Source organism: Ornithorhynchus anatinus, chromosome 10, assembly GCF_004115215.2.
Source record: "Ornithorhynchus anatinus isolate Pmale09 chromosome 10, mOrnAna1.pri.v4, whole genome shotgun sequence".
In the NCBI taxonomy this organism is placed as follows: domain Eukaryota; kingdom Metazoa; phylum Chordata; class Mammalia; order Monotremata; family Ornithorhynchidae; genus Ornithorhynchus; species Ornithorhynchus anatinus.
In genome coordinates, this window is record NC_041737.1 from 56,027,749 (window position 1) to 56,053,041 (window position 25,293).

General features: G+C 53.5%; 1 protein-coding gene across 4 annotated transcripts in view; it reads left to right on the plus strand.

Moving 5' to 3' along the window:
• LIMA1 (LIM domain and actin binding 1) overlaps positions 1-25,293 on the plus strand; it is a 54,860-nt gene that overhangs the window by 13,081 nt on the left and 16,486 nt on the right. For 2 of the 4 annotated variants that reach the window (XM_029073843.2, XM_029073844.2), the window contains exons 2-4: positions 10,316-10,463; positions 12,796-12,841; positions 17,672-18,010. In XM_029073843.2, coding sequence (XP_028929676.1) covers positions 10,345-10,463; positions 12,796-12,841; positions 17,672-18,010 — 504 coding nt within the window. In that variant the 5' untranslated portion in view covers positions 10,316-10,344. Of the gene's footprint in view, positions 1-10,315; positions 10,464-12,795; positions 12,842-16,830; positions 16,952-17,671; positions 18,011-25,293 lie in introns of those variants that run through there. The other 2 variants (XM_029073845.2, XM_029073846.2) reach the window with 2 other exon arrangements.

The following is a 25,293-nucleotide window of genomic DNA, read 5'->3' on the forward strand; positions in this document are numbered from 1 at the left end:
CTGTGGAATCTGGAGGGGGGGGATGAAGAAAGGGAGTAAGTCAGGGCGGCGCAGAAGGGAGTAGGAGAAGAGGAGAGGGGGGCTTAGGAGGAGGGGGGCCCTCAATAAGATTCTGAAAGGGGGACAGTCATTGTCGGGTTTGAGGAGGGAGGCTGTTCCAGACCAGAGGCAGGACGGGGGCCAGGGTTCGGGGCTCTGAGGGTAGAATGGCCTTTCGCTTCAGGCTGGTGGCGGCCCACCCTTCCCCGTGATGTCCTCCCAGGCGTGGGAGGAGCGAACTTAAAGCAGAAGCAGCGGGGCCTAGTGGGTAGAGCCCGGGCCCGGGAGGCGGAGGACCCGCGTTCTCATCCCGCCTCCGCCACTTGTCTGCTGGGCGACCTTGGGCCAGTCGCTTCACTTCCCTGGGCCTCGGTTCCCTCATGGGGAAAATGGGGATTGATAGGGCGAGCCCCGTGTGGGACAGGGACTGTGTCCAACCTGATTGGCTTGGATCTACCCCAGCCCTCAGCACGGTGAAGCCGTGTGGCTAGAGGAGCCGTGTGGCTTAGTGGGAAGAGCCCGGGCTTGGGAGTAGGAGGTCGTGGGTTCTGATCCTGACTCCGCCACTTGTCGCCTGTGGGACTTTGGGCAAGTCACTGAACCTCTCTGTGCCTGTTACCTCATCTGTAAAATAGGGATTAAGACTGTGAGCCCCACATGGGACAACCTGATGACCTCCTATCTACCCCAATGCTTAGAACAGTGCTTGGCACACAATAAGTGCTTAACAAATACCATCATTATTGTCATTATTACAGTGCCTGGCACATAGTAAGCACTGAATAAATACTATAAAAAACAACAAAAAAAAGAAAAACAGTGCCATAGCCTAGTGGAAAGAGCCTGGGCCTGGTGTCAGGGGACCTTGGTTAGTCAGTCAATCATATTTATTGAGCACTTACTGTGTGCAGAGCACTGTACTAAGCGCTTGGGAGAATATAACAGCTCCTCAACTTCCTCCTCTCTAAATTGGGGGTGAGAGTATAGTACAGCAATAAAAAGGCACATTCTCAGCCCATCCCGGCTCCGCCCCCTGTCTGCCGGGGTGACCTTGGGGAAGTCACTTCTCTTGCCCTCATTCATTCGTTCAGTCCTATTTATTGATCGCTTACAGTGTGCAGAACGCTGCACTAAGGGCTTGGGAGAGCACACTACAACAGCTCCTCAGCTTCCCCCTCTCTGAATTGGGGGTGAAATGCCTGTTCTGATTTTTAAGACTGTCGGCGCCCCTCCCCGTCACCCCTTTACCAGCTGAAGGCAGCCCCGCCTTATGTCCCGGTGACCTCATGAGGCCCGAGGCCACAACAGAGACCAGCAAGAACTTTGAGATAATAATAATGATGATGTTATTTGTGAAGCGCTTACTATGTGTCAGGCACTGCTCTAAACACTGGGGTAGGTACAAGGTCATCAGGTTGTCTCACGGAGGGGGCTCACAGTCTTAATCCCCATTTTACAGATGAGGTAACCGAGGCACAGAGAAGTGAAGTGATTTACCCGAAGTCTCCCAGCCGACAAGTGGCGGAGTCGGGATTAGAACCCATGACCTCCGACTCCCAAGCCACGCTGCTTCTCATGCCCTGGCCTCTCTTAGGAGGAAATAGTCGAGAACCTTTGGATAAGGGCTCCCCGGGCAGGGCAGATGGGGCGGAAACCACCATTTTGCAAATGCAAACCTAGTGGGAAGGTTGGAAGGCCAAGGCTTCTAATCCCCTTTGCTGTGTGGCCTTGGGCAAGTCATTTTGTTTCTCTGTGCTTCAGTGACCTCATCTGTAAAATGGGGATTGAGACTGTCAGCCCCACATGGGACCTGGGACTGTGTCCAACCCGACTTGCTTGTGTCCACTCCAACGCTCAGTACAGTGCCCGGCGCATAGCACTTAACAGATATCATCTTCATTATTATTATCCACCCCAATGCATAGTACAGTGCTTAACAAATCCCACTATTATTTATGCCAAGCAGTGTACTAAATTCTACGGTAGAGAAAAATCAATCAGGCTGGACACAGTCCCTGTCCCACACAGTCTAAATGGACATGTATTAAATTCTCATTTTTTAAATGGCATTTAAGCACTTACTATGTGCCACACATTGTACTAAGCGATGGGTTAGATACAAGCTAATGAGGTTGGACATAGTCCCCCTCCCACGGCTCGCAGTCTTCGCCCTCATTTTCCAGGTGAGGAAACTGAGGCCCAGAGAAATGAAGTGATTTGCCTACGGTCACCCAGCATTCATTCAGTCGTATTTCTTGAGCGCTTAGTGTGTGCAGAGCACTGTACTAAACACTTGGAAAGCACAATTCACCAATAGAAAGAGACAATTCCTGCCCACCTCGGGCTTACGGTCTAGAAGATAGTGCAGTCGAATTAGTAAACACGTTCTGCCCACAACAAGCTAAAGGGGGAGACAGGCATTAATCAATCCATATTTAACGAGCGCTTACTACATGCAGAGCACTGGACTAAACACGTGAGAAAATACAATATAATGGAGTTGGTGAATACGTTCGATCGTATTTATTGAGCGCTTATTGTACTAAATGCTTGGGAAAGTACAGTATAACAATAGACAAATCCCCTGTCCATAATGAGGTTACAGTCTGCAGGGGGAAAGAGTCATTTAAATAAATATATTAAAAATATTAAATAAGTGCGTGAATATATTCACAAGGAGCTCACAGACCAGAGGGGGAGACTGGCATTAAATTCGATTGATGGAGCTTGGATTACCAAGTGGTTTTCTGGCCCGTTAGCTCTTTCGATCAATCAGATGTACCGTATCTAATTCCCACCCCGGTGTTCTTTCCCCGTGCTTGGAACACAGTAAGCGCTTAATAAATCTTACTAAATAGGATTTAAAGAGTGATTACTCTGTGCAGGGCACTTGACTTTGACGCTTACCCCATCCCGATCCTCATCCTCCCCTAAAATCCCTGCTGTATCCTGTAGCTTGTGTCTACCCCAGCATTTAGGGCAGTGTCTGGCATTCATTCATTGTCGTATTCATTGAGCGCTTACTGTGTGCAGAGCGCTGTACTGAGCGCTTGGAAGAGGATGATATGACAATAAACAGTGACTTTCCCTGGCCACGGCTTGCTTACGGTTTAGAGTTTAGAGGAGAGCCAACATCAGTACAAATAAATAAAATAACACATGTACGTAAGTACATAGTATGTGCTTAACAAACACCATTTCAAGGAGAAAAAATAGCCTGACATTAATTCATTTTAATTTTAAATTAATTGAATTGACATTAATTTAATCCCCGACCCTCCTGGGGTTCACTAGGAGGGAGAAGGAGGTATTGAATCCTCATTTTACAGGTGAGGAAACTGAAGCACTGAGAGAAGCCAGTTTGCTTAGTACAGTGCCTGGCACATAGTAAGCGCTTAACAAATACCATAATTCTTAATTATTATTATTAGAAGGGAAAGCACATAGTAAGCACTTAACATACATAGAGAATCAACCTGGCTCAGTGGAAAGAGCCCGGGCTTGGGAGTCAGAGATCATGGGTTCGGCGGCTCCGCCGCTTGTCAGCTGTGTGACTGTGGGCAAGTCACTTCACTGGGCCTCAGTTCCTTCATCTGCCAAATGGGGATTAAGACTGTGAGCCTCATGTGGGAGAACCTGATGACCCTGTATCTCCCCCAGCGCTTAGAACAGTGCTCTGCACATAGTAAGCGCTTAAATACCAACATTATTATGATTATTATACCGTAATAATAGCTTGCTCCGAGACCTCAGCCTTAACCCCTTCTCCAACTCTTCAGAGACTTGGGAGAGGGAGAGACCCCCCCCCCCTTGCCTGGCTTGCCTCATGTGGGACAACCTGATTACCCCGTATCTCCCCAGCGCTTAGAACAGTGCTCTGCACATAGTAAGCGCTTAACAAATACCAACTTTATTATTCTCTCTGCCTCCCCAATCCCCTCTCCCCAGAGGATCACACATCCTGAAAAGGAGATGAGGGTTGGGGTGTTTCCTTGCCCAAACAAACACCCGGTTCCATCTTTGTTTACCTCTGGCCTGAGGTAATGAAAGGGCTATTGTCTGAGAGACATGTTCCTGCAGATCCCAGGCAAGCAGCCATCCCTGCCTCTTCTGGTGGGCTTAGCCGGGTGTGGGAGGGTCTTTCCATCTCATTTAGGATTAACAACTACTGTGATAATCTTGTTTTTGGGGTTTTTTTGATATGCATTAAGCGCTTACTATGTGCCAGCCACTGGGGTAGATATAAGGTAATTAGGTCGGACCCAATCCCACAGGGGGCTCCCAGTCTTCACCCCCATTTTACAGCTGAGGGAACTGAGGCACAGCCAAGTTAAAGTGACTGGCCCAAGGTCACGCAGCGGAGAAGCGAAAGAGCCGGGATTAGAACCCGGGCCCGTGTACTCTCCACTAAGTCACGCCGCTTCTGTTTTCTGTTTTGTTTTTTGTTCTGTTTTGTTAAGCACTTATTATGTACCAAGCACTGTACTAAACCCTGGAGTAGGTACAAGATAATCATGGGACTCACAGTCTAAGCGGGAGAGCAATTATGTACATATGTGTAATTTATTTATATTGTCTGTTTCCCCCCCAGACTGTAAACTCATTGTGGGCAGGGAATGTATCTGTTTATTGTTGTACTCTCCCAAGTGCTTAGTACAGTGCTGTGCACACAGTAATAATTCAATAATAATATTTGTATTTGTTAAGCGCTTACTATGTGCAGAGCACTGCTGTTCTAAGCGCTGGGGTAGATACAGGGTAATCAGGTTGTCCCACGTGAGGCTCACAGTCCTAATCCCCATTTTCCAGATGAGGTAACTGAGGCCCAGTGAAGTGACTTGCCCACAGTCACACAGCTGACAAGTGGCAGGTGTGGGATTCGAACCCATGACCTCTGACTCCCAAGCCCGTGCTCTTTCCACTGAGCCACACTGCTTCAAGTAGGAGGGACAACAGGGATGGAATTCCCATTTTACAGTGGAGGAAACCAAGGAGCAGAGGAGTTCCGTGACTTGCCTAAGGTCCCCCAGCAGGCACGGATCTGAGAAGCAACGTGGCCCAGTGGATAGAACCCGGGCCCGGGAGTCAGAGATCACGGGTTCAAATCCCGGCTTCGCCACTTGTCTGCTGTGTGACCTTGGGCGAGCGACATCACTTCTCTGAGCCTCTGTTACCTCATCTGTAAAATGGGGATTGACACTGTGAGCCCCATGTGGGACAGGGACTTTGTCCAACGTGATTACCTTGTATCTACCCCACCGCTTACAACAGCGCTTGGCACATAGTAAGCGCTTAAGGAATACCATAGTCAAGTGGTGGAGCGGGGACGGGGTGAGGTCTCCTGACTCCCAGGGCCGTGGATCGGTTAGTTGGGAGGGAGCCTGACTTCATCTCTACTCCCTCCCCCCACAATCTCCTCCTCCCACAGTCCACCTGACTGCTTCAGGCCGCACAACCGGTTCAGCCACAACTTTGCAGTTGCTGGCAGGCGGAGAAGCCGTGTGGCCTAGTGGATGGGGCCCGGGAGTCAGAAGGACCCGGGTTCTAATCCCAGTTCATCCCGGTTCCATCACTTGCCTGCTGCGTGACCTCGGGCAACTCACTTGCCTTCTCTGGGCCTCAGTGAGCTCATCTGTAAAATGGGGATTAAGAGCGTGAGCCCCAAGTAGGACAGGGATTATATCCAACCTGATTAGCTTGTACCTAGTGCTTAGTACATTGAGTAGCATGGCGTAGTACATAGAGCCCGGGCCTGGGAGTGAGGAGGTCACGGGTTCTAATGCTGACTTGGGCAAATCACTTCACTTCTCTGGGCCTCAGTTCCCTCATCTGCAAAATGGGGATTAAGACTGTGAGGACAGGGTCTGTCCAACCCAATTGGCCTGTATCTACCCCAGCGCTTGCTTCACATAGTAACCGCTTAACAAATACCATCCTTTTGAGAAGCAGCGTGGCTCAGTGGAAGGAGCCCGGGCTTGGGAGTCAGAGGACGTGGGTTCTAATCCCGGCTCCGCCACTTATCAACTGTGTGACGTTGGGCAAGTCACTTCTCTGTGCCTCAGTTACCTCATCTGTACAACGGGGATTAAGACTGTGAGCCCCACGTGGGACAACCTGATTACCTTGTGACAACCCCAGCGCTTAGAACAGTGCTTGGCGCATAGTAAGTGCTTAACAAATACCATTATTATTATTATTATCCTTATTATTATCATTACACTGTCTGGCACATAGTAGAGTCAGCCTGAACGAGGAGACTTTCCATGTCCCGAGGCTAAGGCCCCTCTGGAATTGGGGGTCCTAGGCCCCAAAGTGATCGAGTCCCCAGCTGAGGAGGGAAGGGGGAGGGAGGGGGGACAGGCAGGGATGGACAGGGCAGACTTAAGAAGACAGACGGTTACGCTCCCCGGCTTCTTCAAAACCTTATTCATTCATTCAATAGTATTTATTGAGCGCTTACTATTTGCAGAGCACTGTACTAAGCGCTTGGAATGTACAATTTGGCAACAGATAGAGACAGTCCCTGCCCACTGACGGGCTTACAGTCTAATCGGGGGAGACAGACAGACAAGAACAATAGCAATAAATAGAATCAAGGGGATGTACATCTCATGAACAAAATAAATAGGGTAATAAAAATATATACAAATGAGCAGACGAACACAGTGCTGAAGGAAGGGGGGAGGAGCAGAGGGAAAGTGGGGGAAAGGGGGCTTAGCTGAGGGGAGGTGAAGGAGGGGGCAGAGAGGCAGCAGAAGGAAAAGGGGAAGATCAGTCTTATTGAAGGCCCATTTCCTCCAAGAGGCCTTCCCTGAATACACCCTCACTTCCTCTTCTTCCACTCCCTTCCATGGTATTTACGCAGTCCCTATTATGTGCAAACACTGTGCTGAGCGTTTGGGAGAGTCCAGTGTATCACAGAATTGGGAGATGCGCTCCCTGCCATAAGGAGCTTCCAGTCTACAGCTGACTGTGGAGGCCACAACCCCTTCAGATCAAAGGTCGGGTCGGCCACTCCTCCCTTTCCCCCGGGAATTCCGGTCAGGCTCCAGCCCCAAAATGGAAGACCTCCTCCACCATCCCAGGATGGTGGGCACGGGCCCAGGGCCCCCACCGAGGCGGGCGACGACTGGCTGTCCTCCTATAGGAGGAGGTCAAGGCAGGGCCGTCACCGTCTCCATTTTATCCTTCTGGTCCCGGCTTGGGAATTCCCTAGAACTCCGCGGGATAAGGGAATTATAATAATTGCTTTTGTTCCTTTTTATGGTATTAAATGCTGATGATGTGTCAAGCACTGTTCTAAGCGTGGCGGATGGATGCAAGATAATCAGGCCGGTTACAGTGGAGCTCGAGAAGCAGTGTGCCTAGTGGATAGAGCACAGGCCTGGGAGTCAAAAGGACCTGGTCCCTAACACCGGCTCTGCCACTTTATGTGACCTTAGGCAAGTCATTTCACTTCTCTGGGCGGGCCTCAGTTACCTCATCTGTAAAGTGGAGATTAAGACCGCGAGCCTCACTTAGGACATGGACTGTGTTCGACCTGATGGGCTTGTATATACCCCAGTGCTTAGTACAGTGCTTGGTACGTAGTAAGCTCTTAATGAATCCCATTTAAAAAAAGGTAGGAGAGAGTAGAGGTAATTAACCCCCGTTTTGTAGATGAGGAAACCAAGGCACAGAGAAATTAAATGGCTCACCCAGTGTCACAAAGCAGGCTGGTGGCAGAGCCAGGATTAGAACCCAGGCCCTTGCATTACCCTTTAGGCCGGGCTGCTTCTCTTCGGTGCATACTCTGTGCCGAGGATTGTACTAAGCACCTGAGTAACGTACGTAGATCAGACACCGTCCCCGGGGCTCACAACCTAAGGAAGAAGAGGAATCGAATCCTCGTTTTTCCACCCGAGGAACTATGACCCAGAGAAGGGAAGTGACTTGGCCAAGGTCATTCAGCAGGCAAGGGGCGGAGCCGGAATTAGAGCTGAGGGGGTGCAGCTCTGCCTCCTTGCTTCTCCCCCAACCTGCTCCGGCATCAACCCCCACCCCCACATTCCCAGCTATTCCCAGCTTTTCCCAGCAACCTATTCCCAGCTCTAATCTTTGTCCTGCCCCGTGACAGTTCCAAAATGGTGCAGCGCCCCCTGTGGTCTCCCTGAGGTAATTAGCGACTGTGCTACCCCCTGCCTTCCGTCAATCAGTGCATCCGTTGAGCATTTCCAGGGTGCAAAGCACTGTACTAAGTGCTTAGGACTGTACAATACAACAGAGTTAGATGCATTCTTTGCCCCTGATGGAATTAACAGCCTAGAAGACACAGTTGTCAAGTACCGTACTGAGCGTGGGCGAGAGGACAACACGGTAGACGTGATCCCTGCCCTCAAATTGTGGACAGCCTAGCCTGGGAGACTCTACCCAGGCTGAAGGCTTTTATTCCCACACTCGGATTTCCAACAACCGGCTTCCTGGGCCGGGGGGGAATCGAGGGAACCTTTGACCCCAGGGCTGTGGGGTTTGCAGGTCGGATCCCTTCTGGGGCCCTGAATCTGAATTCACAACTGTTTCAAGCCTCCCTTTTACTGAATTTTTTCCCTTCTCAAGGCCCTTCCAAAAATCACCTTTCCTCCAGGAAGCCTTCCCCGATTAACCTAATAATAATAATAATGTTGGTATTTGTTAAGCGCTTACTATGTGCAGAGCACTGTTCTAAGCGCTGGGATAGACACAGGGGAATCAGGTTGTCCCACGTGGGGCTCACAGTCTTAATCCCCATTTTACAGATGAGGGAACTGAGGCACAGAGAAGTTAAGTGACTTGCCCACAGTCACACAGCTGACAAGTGGCAGAGTTGGGATTCGAACTCATGAGCCCTGACTCCAAAGCCCGTGCTCTTTCCACTGCGCCATGCTGCTTCTCTGCTCTCCACACCCTTCCACCTCCCCCAACTAGCACTTCGGCACTGTGGTCCCCCACCTGCACCTTCAACGCCCGCCCCGGGTTCATACCTTTATACCTTCTCGCTGCTCCCAACCTGTAATTTATTTAAGAACCCGTCTTCCCTCCTAGACTGTCTGCAATTTGAGGGCAGGGATCGTGTCTACCGACTCTGTTGTCCTCGCCCAAACGCTCAGTACAGTACTCAACGAGTTCTGTCCTCTAGGCTGTAAATATCTGTAATTCACTCATTTCTTTATGTTTGTTAACATCCATCTCCCCCTCTAGACTGTGAGCTCCTTGTGGGCAGGAAATGCATCTATCGATAACATGGACTCTCCCAAGCGCTTAGGACAGTGCTCTGCACACAGTACGCGCTCATCAAGTATGACTAAATTAATGAAAGTTTGCCAGGCATTAACTGTGTCCGAAACCCTGCACTGCACAAGGGACTCGGAGGACAAATCAATCAATTGTATTGATTGAGTTCATTCATTCATTCATTGAGGGTCTCCTAGGAGCAGGATATTGGACTGAGAACTTGGGAGAGGACAGTGGAGTTAAGAAGTTGGATCCCTAAATCCAAGGAGTTTACAATGCAGTGTGAGAGGCCGACACTTGAATAATTTTCAGGGAGGAGGAGGAGGGGTATGGATCATCATAATTGTGGTGTCGATGCTTGGAACAGTGCTTGGCACATAGTAAGCACTTAACAAATACCATCATTATTATTAGTATGTGTCGGACACTGTACTAAGAGCTGGGGTAGATACAAGCAGATCAGGTTGGACACAGTCCCTGTCCCGCACGGGGCTCCCATTCTTAATCCCCATTTTACAGATGAGGGAACTGAGTCCGAGAGAAGTGAAGTAAAAGACAGCAGAAGACTGGCGAAGCCCGGATTGGAACTCACATCCTTCTGACTCCCAGCCCCTTCTCTATCCACTAAGCCACGGAGGCCTGTCATCTGGCAAGCTGCGTGGCCTAGTGGAAAGAGCCAGGACTTGGGAGTCAGAGGACTTGGCTTCTAATCCCATCTCCACCACTTGGCTGCTGTGTGACCTTGGGCAAGTCACTTGGTTTCTCCGTGTCTCAGTTGCCTCATTTGTAAAATGGGGATGAAGACTGAGCCCCATGTGGGGCAGGAACTGCGCCCAACTCGATTTGTTTGTGCCCACCCCAGTGCTTAGTACAGTTCCTGGTACATAGTAAGCACTTAAGCAACAGAATTATTATTATCTGGTGGGTTTGAAGAGTGGCAGGGGGCCAAGAGGAGACCTGTGCCCCGAGAGTGATGCCAGCCTGTTTTGTGGGGGGTTTTAACGCTGTGCGTCTGCTTCCTGTTCAGGCAGGCAGGCCCCGGCCACCGTGGGCAAGATGGAGCCCAGCCCGTTCACCCGCCGACAGTGGACTTCGCAGTCGCTGAGGATCACCGCCAAAGAGCTCTCCCTGGCCAACCGGGGCCGCTCCTCGGGCATCGCCCACATATTCTCCAAGTAAGTGCCAGTGGCCCGTGCCAGGGGGTCCGAAGGTCTGGTCGTCCCAGAGGGGAGCGGGGTTGCCGGCGGTGGGGGGCACGGGTCCGATCGACTGCCCCTCCCCGCCAAGGGCATGTAGGGGGACCACCCGGGCAAGGCGGGTGGCGAGCGGCGATGTGGGCTCTGGGGCAGCAGGCTCCACTGTGGAGAGACCCCCGTTTCCTGCCGGTCTGGGGGAAGGGGAGGGGGAGCCGGGCGGGTCCTCTTCGGTTTTAAAGTCATTGGGGTCAGGAAATACCTCTATATGTTGTAGCGTACTCTCCCAAGGGCTTAGTACAGTGCTCTGCACAGAGTAAACGCTCAGTAAATACGATTGGCTGGCTTTAGAAGCCGCTGAGGAGAGGCTGCGCCGCCTCTGGACGGAAGGCCAACTTTCTGTCCGCCGTGGGTTGGGAGCAACCGACGTTTCTGTTCTCCACGAAGATCCATCTGTGCCGTTTCCTGGCATCCAAAACCCCCTTGAAGGAGGGCTTTTGATATTTCGCGCACATTACATGCTAAGCACTGGGGTCGACACAGAGAAGCAGCATGGCCCAGTGGACAGAACATGGGCCTGGGAGTCAGAAGGACCCGGATTCCAATCCTGACTCGGCCACTTGTCTGCTGGGCAAGTCACTGTCTTGCAAGATCTGACCGGTGCTTTAAGGGTGAACTGACTTCCTGTTCGTCGCCCTCCTCCAAAGTGAAATGCCTTTCCAGTTACATCGCTCAAGGGGGCCGAGCCTAAACTCCCAGTTCAGAAGACGCAATAAGAGGAGAAACAAAAATTGTCTCCCGTGCTTTTTTTTGTATGTGTGTGTGTTTAGCGGAAATAGCGTTTAGCGATTACTGCGGGTAAAACTGTGTATTTAGCGGTAATAGCATTTATCGCTTACGGTGTGTGTATAGTTGTAGTAATATTTATAAAGCACCTACTGTATGCAAAGCTCTGTGTGTATGAGAGAGAGAGACTGTGGTAGAAATAGCACTAATGGTGCTTTTTTTATAATATTTGTTAAGCACTCACTCTGTGCCAGGCAGTGTACTGAGCACTGGGGTAGGTAAAAGTGAATCAGTTGGAAAAAAGTCCATGTCCCACTGTGCTTGAGGGAGGGCGTGTGTGCATTTTCCCAGCTGAAGAGTCCGCTTTCTTGGTGGGGTGGTGGTAAATTTTTTAAATGATTAACCCTGGGGGGGCAAACTTTGATCCAGAGCTCAGTGCCCCTGGGGAATGGCTTGAAGGGCAGCAAAGGCTGGGAAAGCTCTGATTGGGAAGGACATGGATCTAAGCACTTGGGAGAGGACGGTACACGGAGATAGGAGACACCACCCCTGCCCTCCAGGAATTTACTGTCTAGAGGGGAAGACAGATATTAAAATAAAGGCTGGATATGGATGTAAGAGCTGCGAGGCCGAGGGTGGAGTGAAAACCAAGTGGCCAGATGATCCGGACTCTCCTACTGCGAGTTTCCCCCCCCCCCCCCGGTGGAGTGGTGGGTTCGAGTTCTTCCCGCCTGAGAGCAAGAGCGAGCGGCGCGACCCCTGTGGTTAGCACCCGGGTTTCTCTTCCCCCCACATGTGCAGGGGATGGGCGGGGGTGGGACGGGGCGCCCCAAGTTCCCGCTGCCTCCTCTCCCTGGCTGGCCCTCGAAGCTGATGGGGGGAGAGGAAATTTGAGGGTGAGGGAGCTCGTGGTAGGGGCGGGGAGCACCGGGGGAACGCTTCCCGTCCCGAACTGGCATCGGCCCTAGATTCGGGAGAGAGGGAGGTGGCAAGTTCCCTGGTCCGCTGACCCTGGGACCCAGTTGAGCTGGCTCACGCCACTGCTTCAGTGGTAGTGTCTGGCACTTTAGCTCTCCCAAGCGCTTAGTACAGTCCTCTGCACACCGTTAACCCTCCATAAATGCCATCGAGTGATTGGATTTTTTTTTTTAAATGTTATTTGTTGAGCCTTTTTCTGTGCCAGTCACCGTACTAAGCGTTGGGATAGATACAAGCTAATCAGGTCGGACCCAATTCATGTCCCACATGGGGTTCACAATCTTAATCCTCATTTTATCTGTAAGGTAACTGAGGCACAGTGAAGTGACTTGACCAAGATCACACAGCAGACGAGTGGTGGAGCTGGGATTAGAACCCAGGGCCTCCCAACTCCCAGGCCCGGCATCTTTCCACTATATCACACCGTTTCGCTGGAATTCCGAGGAGTCCAACCTAAAATAAATCTCTCTCTCCTCTCTCCTCTCCTTCTCCATTTTCTCTCTCCGTGTCTTCTCTCTCTGTCTCTGTGTCTCTTCCCTCCCCACCCCAGATACCAGAGAGCCGCGGAAGAAGCCAGCGCGGACAAGAAGAGAAATGTGAGTATTCAAAACCACAGCAGGGGCGTGGAGGTGGGGAGGGCTTGGGATGAGGCCCCCGGTGTCCGGGCGCTCACCGTGGCACCTTCGGTCCCGGTGACCTCTGAGCTGAATAATCTTGTCGACTGGTTTGCCCCAGAAACTTGCGGGAAAATTGACCCCAGCGTCTCCCGGGGTCCCGGCTCAGGCCCGTTGCCCCATCTCAGAGACCGTGACCCCTCCCAGTCGAGTGACGTGCTTGGACTCGGCCAATCGACCGGTGACATTTATCGAACGCTTACCGTGTGCTCAGCGCTGTACCGAGCGCTCCGGAGATGGCAGTACAATAATCAGAGGAGCTAGGGGAGAGCGGTAGATTGATGAAAATAGGACATTGGTTGTACATGGGCAGTCTGTGCACTGTATAATATGAACTTATATGATTTTTTTAACAATGACAATTTTTGATGGTATTGGTTTAGTGCTTACTATTGTGCCAGGCACTGTTCTAAGCACTGGGGTAGATAGAAGGTAATCAGGTTGTCCCACATGGGGCTCACAGTCATAATCCCCATCACAGATGAGGGAACTGAGACCCAGAGAGGTAAAGTGAGTTGCCCAGGGTCACGCAGCAGACAAGTGGCGGAGCCGGCATTAATGATGATGATGATGTTAGTATTTGTTAAGCGCTTACTATGTGCCGAGCACTGTTCTAAGCGCTGGGGGAGACACGGGGGAATCAGGTTGTCCCACGTGGGGCTCACAGTCTTCATCCCCATTCTACAGATGAGGTCACTGAGGCACTGAGAAATGAAGTGACTTGCCCAAAGTCACACAGCTGACAAGCGGCCGAGCAGGGATTCGAACCCATGACCTCTGACTCCCAAGCCCGGGCTCTTTCCACTAAGCCACGCTCCTTCTCACGCTGCTGCCTCAAGGGTCAAGAGGGTCAGGACATAGATCCCGACCACCTCTACTGTTTAAGCACTTGCTCAGCTACATTTCTGTTTTTCCTTTCGCTTCTCCTAACGGCACATGATTTGGGGCAGGCGTCCCCTGCTAGCCTGTGATCAATCCATCAGAAATTGGAGAGCAGAAGGCATAGCTGCTGCTCATAACATCATCGAGGTGTCGGTTAAGCACTTGCTATGTAATAGGCGCTCTGGTAGATCCAAGATCATCAGGTCCCGCATGGGGCTCACCGTCTCAGTAGGAGGGAGAACAGGGATTGAATCCCCATTTTGCAGATGAGGGACTGAGGCCCAATGAAGCGATTTGCTCAAGATCCCACAGCAGATAGTAATGATAGTGATGGTATTTTTAAGCACTTACTTTGTGCCAAACACTGTTCAATCAATCAGCCATATTTACTGAGTGCTTACTGTGTGCAGAGCACTATATTAAGCGCTTATAAGAAGCGGGAGACAGTGCCCGCTTCCCTGCCCACAGTGAGCTCGCAGTCTAGAGGGGGAGACGGACACCAATATAAATAAATTACAGATATATACATAAGATAAGTGGCAGAGCCAGTGGAAAGAGCCCGGGCCTGGGAGTCTGAAGTCCTGGGTTCTAATCCCGCTCCTCCCCATACCAAACATGTGACCTTAGACAAGTCACTTAACTTCTCTGTGCCCCAGTTCCGTGAGCCCCATGTGGGACCTGATTCTCTTCTATCTACCCCAGCGCTTAGTAAGGTGCTTGGCACATAGTAAGCACTTAATATTATGGTATTTGTAAGCTCTGACTGTGTGTCAGCCACTGTACTAAGCGCCGGAGTGGATCCAAGCAAATCAGGTTGGACACAGTCCCTGTCCCTCATGGGGCTCACAGTCTTAATCCCTCTGCTACAGATGAGGTAACTGAGGCCCGGAGAAGTTAAGTGACTTGCCCAAGGTCACACAAGTGGCATAACAAATACCGTAATTATTATTATCCTCTGACTCGCAAGCTAAGGTTCTTTCCTCTAGGTCACGCTTAGAGCTGCTCCCAAGTGTTTAGTACAGTGTCTGGACCTAGGAAGTGCTCAATAAATCCTTTGGATTGATTTGACGTGTTACCAGCGGATCTCGTTCCCCCCAGGCCTGTGAGCCCCTGGGGCACGCCGCTCCCTGGCAGTTCCTCTCTTCCTCCCTGACCACAGGGCAAACTGGGCTGTGCCCAGGCCCGGGGGACGTGACCCCCCTCACTGCATTTCCGTGGACCACGCCTAAGCGGAGGAGGCTCAAAATTGCCACTGCAGAAAACTTACTGTTTTTTTTTAAAAAAAAATAAAAAATCTGACTTTCTTGGGGAGCTTTTTAGGTTTCAGGGGGTGCTCTTTTTTTTATTATTATTACCGTAACTGGGTCCTGGCAAGGTTAGTGGAACGGAAGGCTCCGGGCTTTTCCTGGGTAGGGCAAAAGGAGCCGGTGAGCCGGGGTTGACTCACAGTCAATGGAACTGGCAGAGTCCCGGAACCAGAGGGGGATGGGAGAGCCCCCCCAAGCTCCTTGGAGCTGGGGGAAACTGAGGCGGTGAACAGTCTCATGGCCGAACCGGGGGCTCCCGGCCCCCAGGGCCCTGCACCCCAGCAGGTCAGTCATATTTATTGAGCGCTTACTGGGTGCCGAGCACTCTACTAAGCGTTTGGGAGGACCTGGGTTCTAATCCTGATCCGCCACATGTCTGCGTGACTGTATGCAAGTCACGACTTCTTTGGGCCTCAGTTACCTCATCTGTGAAAAGGAAATTAAGAATGTGAACCCCATGGGGGACAGGGACTGTGTCCCACCTGATTAAGTTCTATCTGCCCCAATGCTTAGAACAGTGCTTGGTACATAGCAAGCACTGAAGTATAATAATAATAATTAATGTAACACTACAACAGACACGCTCCCTGCCCACAGTAAGCTTGCAGTCTAGCAGGTCTGCTCTGGGGCCTTTTTTCTTTTTTTAATGATATTTACGCGCTTACTATGTGCGAACGTTGTTCCAAGCACTGGGTAGATAAAAGCTAATCAGGTCGGACACGGTCCGTGTCCCACTTGGGGCTCACGGTCTTAGCCCCCATTTTAAGATGAGGTGACTGAGGCACAGAGAAGTGAAGTGACTTGCCCAAGGTCACACAGACGAGTGGCGGAGCCGGGTTTAGAACCCAGATTCTTCTGACTCCCCGGCCCGTGCTCTATCCACTAGAGCACACCGCTTCACTCCCGCGGCCAAGTGGCTTGGCCGTAGGTACGGAGTGAGGGGCTTAGATCCTAATATAGCTGCTAATCCCCTGTAATACCCTAAAGCCGGCTCCAGGCCTGGCACATTTTCGTGCGGCCGAGGAGGAGCGGGCCGCAGGGCGTCGAGTGCCTACAGGTACCCGGGCGTCTGGAGTGGGGAGGGGTGTCCCAGCGCTGTGGGAGGAGGAGCAGCTCTGTGCCCCCCACCTATGCCAAGAAGCATCCACGCCCCCCTCGCCCTTCCTCCTGCCGTGACCCAAGTGCATGAGGAACTTCAGGGTTGGGGGGGCGGGTGGGGGAACGGCTCTGAGCCCCCCACCTAAGCCAGGAAGCACCCACGGTCCTCTCGCCCCTCCCCTTGCCGTGGCCCGGGTGCGAGGAGGTGCCCCGGCGATGTGGGCGGAGGAGCAGCTCCTCCCAAACCAAGAATTGTCCACGCCCCACCCCCCCGCCCCTCACCGCAGCCCAGGCCCGAGAAGGACCTCAGAGGAGGAGGGGCTGTTGCGGGGGGAAAGGCCCATGCGACCTCCTCCTCCACAGCGGGGCTGACCCGGCAGCCTCCCTCAGAGCCGCAGACGTTCCGGAGCGCCGCCGCCGAACCGGGCTCTCCCGCTGGACACTGTCCAGCCCTGGGCCCCCACGGAGCGCACCTCCCCTCCACCCCCAACCTCCCCCATCACACACACCACATACACACGCACATACACACACCCAGCTCTGTCCTTATAAGGCCGGGCAGTCTGCTCACTTCCGGTCGCCACTTGGCTCGGGCCCTGTCAGCCCGCGGCCCCGGAGACTTTCTCTGCGTGCGGCTCGGCGGGGACGGAGCTGTTCAGCTGCGCGAGTCGCCGGCCCCAACCACCTCCTCCTCCTCCTCCCCCGGGGCTCTCCCCTTCCCTCTACAGCTGGACTCTCCCCTCAGGTCTCTCCCCTCTCTCTCCTCAGGTCTCCACCATCTCTTCCCACTCTCCCTTCGGGTTTTTCCTGTCTCTCCCCACTCTCTTAGGTTTCCCCCGATCTCCCCCCCCAACCATCTCTCCCCTGTCTCTCCAAACTCTTAGGTCTCCTTCAGACTCTTCCCCCCTGTACCTTCCCACTCTCTCCCTCTTCTTCCCACTCCCTTAGGTCTCCCCAGTCTCTCCCCACTCTCCCCTCAGGTCTCTGTGGTCTCTTCCCACTCTCCCCTTAGGTCTCCCCCAGGGTCATCTCCACTCTCTCCCTCTCCCCTCAGTTCTCTTTGCTCTCTCCCCTCTGTTCTCTTTGCTCTCTCCCCTCTATTTTCTTGGCTCTCCCCCTCTGTTCTCTTTGCTCTCCCCCTCTGTTCTCTTTGCTGTCTCCCCTCTGTTCTCTTTGCTGTCTCCCCTCTGTTCTCTTTGCTCTCTCCCCTCTGTTCTCTTTGCTTTCCCCCTCTGTTCGTTTTGCTCTCCCCCTCCGTTCTCTTTGCTCTCTCCCCTCAGTTTTCATCATTCTCTCCCCTCAATTCTCGGCACTCTCTCCCCTCAGTTCTCTCTCCGCAGACTGTCCCCTTGGCGCTCTTCCCCCCTCCTCTCCCGTCGGGGTGTTCCGTTCCCATCCCTCCCCCGTCTCTGCGTGCCCCGGGCAGGTCATGAACAGCTCTCTCATCTGCTTCCTCCCCTCCCAGAGTCCAGAGAGCCGCCCGTTCTGCAGGAAGGGGACGCTGAGTGCGCTGAAGCAGAGGTGGGAGAAGCCGGAGCGGAGCCACGCGGCCGCCCCCGGGGCGGAGCCCGAGCCGCCCGAAGCCGCCCCCGCCATCCAGCCCCCCAGCCCCGAGGAGGCCGAGCGCCGCCCCCAAGGAAGGGCCGACATGGAAATAAGCTGCCTGAGGGAACCCAGGCCGGAGGGCACCAGGGCCGACGCCAGCGAGGGCCCCGATGCCGTGGGCAAGATAGAGAAGTACAGCGTCCCCCTGAACCGCCTCAAGATGATGTTCGAGATGGGAGACGCAGCAGTGCAGCCCAAGGTAAGGGCAGACTGGCCTGACGGGGCCCATCGCCCCCTCCCCCGAGTCAGAGCACTGTAGTAAGCGCTTGGCAGAACACCGCTGATCGACATGAAGCTTACCCTCTAGAAGCTTACCATCTGGGGGCGGGCATTAAAATAAATCAGAGACGATGAAGGAACAGAGTAGGATGCAGTTATAAATGCTATTGATTTGATAAATGCTGTGGGGATAGGGGTAATTAATAATAATTGGTATTTGTTAAGCACTTACTATGTGCTGAACACTGTTCTCAGTGCTGAATGGATGTGTCAAAAGTGCCGCTTCTAATTGATTTTTAATGTCTGTCTCCCCTTCCAAACTGTAAGCTCGTTGTGGGCAGGGAATGTGTCTACCAACTCTGTTATGTTGTTACAGGGTACCCTCCCAAGCGCTCAGCACAGTGCTCTCCACATAGTAAGCGTTCAGTAAATACAATTGATTGCTTGTCTCCCCCTCCAGACCGCAAGGTCCTTGAGGACAGGGATCATTTCTACATACTCTTATCGTATCGTGCCCTCCCAAGTGCTTAATACAGAATTCTGCTCACAGCGCTCGGTCAACACCATTGTCCGACTTGACCAGGGAGGATGGACCCAAGTGCCGAGGAGATGCAGAAGGGGTGGAGACGAGAGTGGGAAGGTGATGGTTAGATGGTTTGAAGACGGAGAGCGCGTGCTGGTCTGTTGGATGTGAAAGGGGATGATCACGGCTTGAATCGCCCTCCCGCCAGAGGAGAATCCTCCAGTTGGGATTGGCGATAGCCAACCTGGTTTGGCTCAGGGCTGCTGAATTTGGGAAGGAGGCAGACGGGAGAGTTTGGGCGAAGGTGCCTGGGGCCCGTCAGTGGTAGCCCAGCGGCCAGAAATCCGTCCCGGGGTCACGGCGTGCTGGACCAGCCTGCCCCGTTATCTTTACTTTCCAGACCTGAGCCTCCCCCACCCCCAGAGAGAGACTGTAAACTCACTGTGGGCAGGGAAGGTATCTGTTCTATTGCTGTATCGTCTTCTCCCAAGCGCTTAGTACAGTGCTGTGCACACAGTAAGCGCTCAATAAATACGACCGACTGATTTTCCTTAGCCCCGGTGGGGCTCGGCAAGGCTGCTGACCTCCCCACCTGGCCCCCAAGATGGCTCCCGTCCCCTCAACCCTCCTCCCCCTCCCTGGGCAGTCCAGCTGTGGCCTCCACCGATCCTGACTTGCCCCCGTGGCCTCCCCAAGCCTGCCTCTTCCCCACAACTGCTCAGGAAACTCGATCCTGCATGTGGACTGCAGACGGGTCCCCGAGGGGAATTACTTAACTAGAAAATGAGTTGCACATGCCAGCGACTCGGAACACGCGGTCCTGGGGCCGCCTTGCTGGCTGAGGGGTTTTCCTCTGTGGGTTTGTGTCTCGGTTTGCGCGTGTTTTCCAGGCCTCTCAGAGTTTCCTACATAAACCGGCTGCGTCTCGCACGGGCTGGGTGGCGCAAACGATTGCGGGGCCCGAATGCAAGATCTCGGGAGGGCGAGGAAGCGGAGCTCTTAATTTTCGGTCCCCGATGACAGCCGGGGGTCGGGGGGTGGTCGTCCGCAGCCGAGGCGCCTGGTGAGAATCTCTGGATCTCTGCCCCCCATCAGTCGCCGCGGGGGCGGTGAAAATCCCTTATTGCTGCCCCCGATGAGAACTCGAACCCAAGAGAAGGTGGGGGGTGGAGTTAAATTACCAGAGCGCTTTCCAGGAGGAAATGCCACTGATGGATTGAGGACTGATGTGGGTTGTGGGGGGGGGGGCGACGAGGGCCCGACAGAGCCCGGCCAAAGGAAGTCTCGGGGGGGGGTGGGGGGTGGACGAGTGTCTGCTTGAGAGGGCTCTGTTGGGGGGCAGGGGGTGGCAGCCGGTCGACTTGCCGGGAAGTTTGGAGCGCACCCAGGAGGGACGTTGGCAGATCTCGCCTCGGTGCCGAATCCAACTGGCATCCGAGGCTGCCACGCGGCCTCGGGCCGCCCCCACCCCGGCCCGCCTCAGCCCGCTGAAAAGCGCTGGCCCAGCTGTGCCTCGTTCATTCAGAAACCCACAGTTCCTCCGGGCTGAGTTCGTTCCTCTTCGCTCCAGCCTGGATCCAAGGGGGCGGGGCGGGAGGGAGGAGGAGAGGAATTTGGAGAGCAAGGAGAAAAATGTTAGAAGTCTGCAATGACGGGGAGGGGGAGAGTGGGGAGGAAGGCCTCTGTCGGACTGTCAAAGGAGCATTGTGAGCTTCCTGCTTGCAGCCCCTGGGAAGGGGCCGGGGGGGCGGACTGAGGTCAGACCGCCATACACAAGGCGGGTTCAGCCATGGGGGAGGGTCCTCCCCGTGTGCACACTCCCCCCCGCCGCCCGACTCCCCGAGTTTCCCACACCTCAGGCCAGATTGTCAGTTGTATTTATTGAGCGCTTACTGCGTGCACGGCACTGTACTAAGCGCTTGGGAGAGTAAGATACAACGGCTTCGGTCGCTACCTCCGCCTGGCGGCCTGTTCGGGGAAAAAATCTGGTCCAGACGGTCACGGCAGAGACAAACGGCGAACGGAGAGCGTGACGGAATCCAGATCTAAATGACTTAACCGGGCTGCAACGGTCATTCGGCGGCGGTGGGCGGAAAGGTGGGACGGAGCAGTCCGAGAGGGACGCTGGCTCGTGAGGGTCGTCCCGTCGGGCGAGGTGTTTGGGGAGGGGGGGATCCGGGGAGACTGGCAAAGGAAGCCCTGGAGCTTCTTCTCGCCTCCACTCTAATGGCACAGAAGAGTTTGCTCCTCACTTCTCTAAAAGACATCCTGTGTGAGGATATCTACTCTGACACAAAGCAGAGGATGAAGCAACCAGAGAGAGCCTGCGGGCAGCGTCCACTTAGATAAACTGAGGCCATTTCTTGGCAAGCATTGACCCCAGTTGGGCCCCAAGAGCAGAGCCGCGCTTCAGTTGGCCCACGATGCGGCGGATGCTTGATCCACCCGGGCCCCGGAGAGCTCGGAGGCAGAGATAAGGGCTGATCTCAGAAATCCCAGAATCCGTTCCAACTTCACCACGAGGGGAGAGAGCGGAGGGAGGCACCACCGCATTCCCTGAGGGAATTCCGTATCTGGAGCCCGGTCTTAACCCCCTTCCCTCCGCCCCCCAGGTAATAATAATAACTGGTGTTTAAATGCTTACTCCGTGCCAAGCCCCCCTTCAAAGTGCTGGTACAGATACAAGATAATCAGGTCAGACGTAGTCCCCCTTACCAGATGGGGCTCACAGTCGAAGTAGAAGAAGTTATTATTCCCATTTTACAGTTGAGGAAACCGAGGCCCAGAGAAACAAAGCGACTCACCCAGCAGGGGAGTAACAGAGTCAGGGTTAGAACCCAGGTTCCCTGATGCCCAGGCCCGGGCACTTTCTCCAGTAGGCCACCCTGTTTCTCATGCCTTGGGAATCCAAGCCCTGTCCCCATTAGCGACTTCTCATAGATGTTTGTCAAATGACTCGTTAAGGGGGAGGCGATGCAGGCAGCGACGTGTAGCATGGTAATAATAATAAGTATGGCATTTGTTAAGCACTAACTTTGTGCCTCGCACTGTACTGAGCGCTGGGGTGGATACAAGCAAATCGGGTTGCCCTTCTTGTCCCCTGTGGGGCACATGGTCTCAATCCCCATTTTACAGATAAAGTGACCGAGGCACAGAGAAATGAGGTGACTTGCCCCGGGTCACACAGCAGACAAGTGTTGGAGTTGGGATTAGAACCGATGACCTTCTGACTCCCAGGCCCGGGCTCTATCTACTACGCGTAGCTCAGAGCGGGGAGAGGCTGGAGGCCGGGAGACCAGCGAGGAGGCCGACACGGTAGTCTTAACCGTGAATCGATGAGAGCTTGAACCGGGGTGTTGGATCTGAGAAGTTGGCAGAAGGAAGCGGCCAGATGAGGCAGTAGCTTGTTGGCAAGAATCAAATAGGGGAGGGGGGCCGGTTCCCAGTGCTCAGTACGGTACTCTGCACAGGGTAATCAATCGACTGTATTTATTGAGCGCTTACTGTGTGCACAGCATTGAACTAAGTGCTTGGGAAAGTCCAATATAACAGGGTTGGTAGACACCATCCCCGTCTACCGTGAGCTTACAGTCTAGCGGGAGAGACAGATGTTAATATAAATAAAAATAAACGACGGATATAGACATAAGTGCTGTGGGGCTGGGAGAGGGGTGAATAAAGGGAACAAGTCAGGGCGACGTAGAAGGGAGGGGGAGAAGAGGAAAGGGGGGGTTAGTCAGGGACGGCTTCTTGGAGGAGATGGGCCTTCGGTAAAGTTTTGAAGAGGGGAAGAGTCATTGTCAGATTTGAGGAGGGAGGGAGTGCCAGGCCAGAGGCAGGATGTGGGCGAGAGGTCGGTGGCGAGATAGACGAGATCGAGGTCGATGGAGTAAGTTGAGCGCTCAATAAATACCACTGATTGACCGTTTGATGCTAAGGTCGCGGGCTTTGGGGCCGGGGAAGTTGGTGGTGCCGTCGAGAGATGGGAAAGTTAGCAGGGGGCACTACGGTCTCGAGAAGGAGACGTACATTATATCAGTAAATTACAGATACGTACATCGTCAGTGCTGTGGGGCCAGGAGTGAGGATGAATAAAGGGAGCAAGTCAGGGTGACGGAGAAGGGAGTGGGAGAAGAGGAAAGGAAGGCTTCTTGTAGGAGGTGTGCCTTCGATAAGGCTTTGAAGAAGAGGAGAGTGGGGAACCGTCCCGGGCCACTCGGCAGAGCTGGAGGAGGAGGGAGCGTGGAAGGCGGTCAGGGGGAAAGGAGTAATGGGAGGGAATGGGTAAGAGCCCATTGGACCTGGCCAAGAAGAGGCCGCTGGCCACCGCTGACCTGGAGAGCGGGTTTCTGTGGATTGAAGTGGGCGGGCGGCTTCCGGCACACCTCCCCCCAAATTGGACGACCTTTGGAGCCTCCATCTTGGCTTGCAACAGGGACGCTCCCGGCAAAATTAAATTAAAATGACAACAGCGTCGCACTGCCCATGCCCGGCCGGTCAATTGGGTTATCCAGTGCCCCTGGAATCAACGGGGCCACTGCTCTTAATAATAATAATAGGGATGGTATTCGTAAAGTGCTCACAATGTGCCAAGCAGTGTTCTAAGTTCTAAGATACAAGGTAATCAGGTTGTCCCACGTGGGGCTCAGTCTTAATCCCCATTTGACAGGTGAGGTCACTGAGGCACAGAGAAGTGAAGTGACTTGCTCAGAGTCATGCAGCAGACAAGTGGCGGAGCCGGGATTAGAACCCATAACCTGACTCCCAAACCCGTGTTGTTTCCACTAAGCCACGCTGCTTCTCCAGCTTGTTCTCCTAGCTTGGGAACGCCGGCTTATGGGGCCCCAGACGCCCGCCGCCCAGAGCTATTTTGATTGACTTCCTGCAGCATTGAATTTCCCATGGCAGCTGCACACTTTATAAAGTAGGATTTCCTCCCCTCTCAAAGAGCCGGCCACCCCATCTCTCCCTCCTGACCCTCAGAGAATTCATCCTTTTTTTTTTTTTTAATGGTATTTGTTAAGCCCTTACTGTGTGTCAAAACACTGTTCTAAGCACTGGGTAATAATAATTGGGGTATTTAAGTGCTTACTATGTGCCAAGCACTATACTAAGCACTTGGGTGGATACAAGCAAGTCAGATTGGACACAGTCCTTGTCTCAATTCCCTTTTTACAGATGAGGTAAGTGGGGCCCAGAGAAGTGAAATGACTTGCCCCAGGTCACACAGACGACACGTGGCAGAGGCGGGATTAGAACCCATGACCTTCTGACTCCCAGGCCGGGGCTCTATCCACTCGGCCGTGCTGCTTCTCGTAATTGAATTAGGTTTGACACAGTCTCTGTCCCACGTGAGGTTCCCAGTCTAAGAGGAGGGAGAAAAGGAGAACTGAGGGAAAGAGAAGTGAAGGGAGTTGCCCAAGGTCACACAGCAGGCATTAGAGCCGAGATTAGAACCCAGGTCCTCTGACTCGTAGGTTCGGGCTCTTTCCTCTAGGCCACGCCGCTTCTTCGGTGACTAAAGGATGAAGAATCGTGTCCCCTCCAGTCACCCCTTCCTTCCCCTCGCCCTATCACGGCCCCCGTCCCAGGCTCCCCTTGGGGTCAGGGGTCAGGGACCGGTCACCCCCCCCTTTTCACATCCTATGTCCTCTCACCAAGCCTCCTTCCAAGAAATTTGTTTTTCCAAGACCCCAGAGCTGAGAGGCAGCAGGGCCTAGTGGATACAGCCCGAGCCTGGGACTTGGAAGGACTTGGGTTCTAAATCTGGGTCTGCCACTTGTTGGCTGTGTGACCCTGGGCAAGTCACTTCACTTCTCTGGGCCTCAGTTACCTCATCTGTAAAATGAGGATTAAGGCTGTGAGCCCTAGGAGGAACAGGGACCGTGTCCAACCTGATTAGCTTGTACCTACTTCCGTGCTTCGTACTGGGCCGGGCGCTCGACAAATACCATAAAAAAAGATTAGGGGATGAACAACGGTGTCTCCTTTCATATCCCTTCCCTGGCACTGCCACAATCCCAAGATCCCCAGGAGGGGAAAAGGGAGACCAAGCACCCCCTCTTTAGATCCCCCATCCTCTCACTGAACCTCATTTCAAGGCATTTGGCTTTTTTCCACGATCACGGGGCTGAGGTGAGGGGGCCGTCCCAGACCCCCGGCGGGACCCTCTGAGAACGAGAGAGCCGGCGTGAGCCAGCAGTCTCCCTGCTCCGCTGAGGCCCCAGGGAGAAGCCCCCAGACTCCCCGTGGAGAGCCGGGGGTCTGTCGCCGGCCGGCGCTTCCCCCCAACCCGGGGGACGCCCGAAGGAACGAGAGTGGCCATCACCTGACGGGAAAGAGGATGTGAGGGGTGGGGAGAGGCCACGGCATAGGAAATTCCTGAAAGCTTTTCAGCGTCTTCTCATTAAAAAAAGAAAGTATATATTTTTGACTTCCCCTCTCCTAGTGGATTAGACACTTGGGAAGTGAAAGAGAGAGTAGCCGGGACTGAGAGAGCTACCTTGTTTGAATTCCCAAAGCTCTGTGCCTCCTGGCCGCGGTGGGTCGGCATGGACTCGGGCTCAGGTCTGGGACTCGGAGGGACCCGGGTTCTAATTCCAGCTCCGCCGTTTGCCTGCTGTGTAACCCTGGGCAAGTCTCTCCCAAATGCTTAGTTCAGTGCTTTGCACCCAGTAAGCGCTCAGTAAATACGAATGAATGGATGAAGCCACTTCGCCACTCTGTGCCTCAGTTTCCTC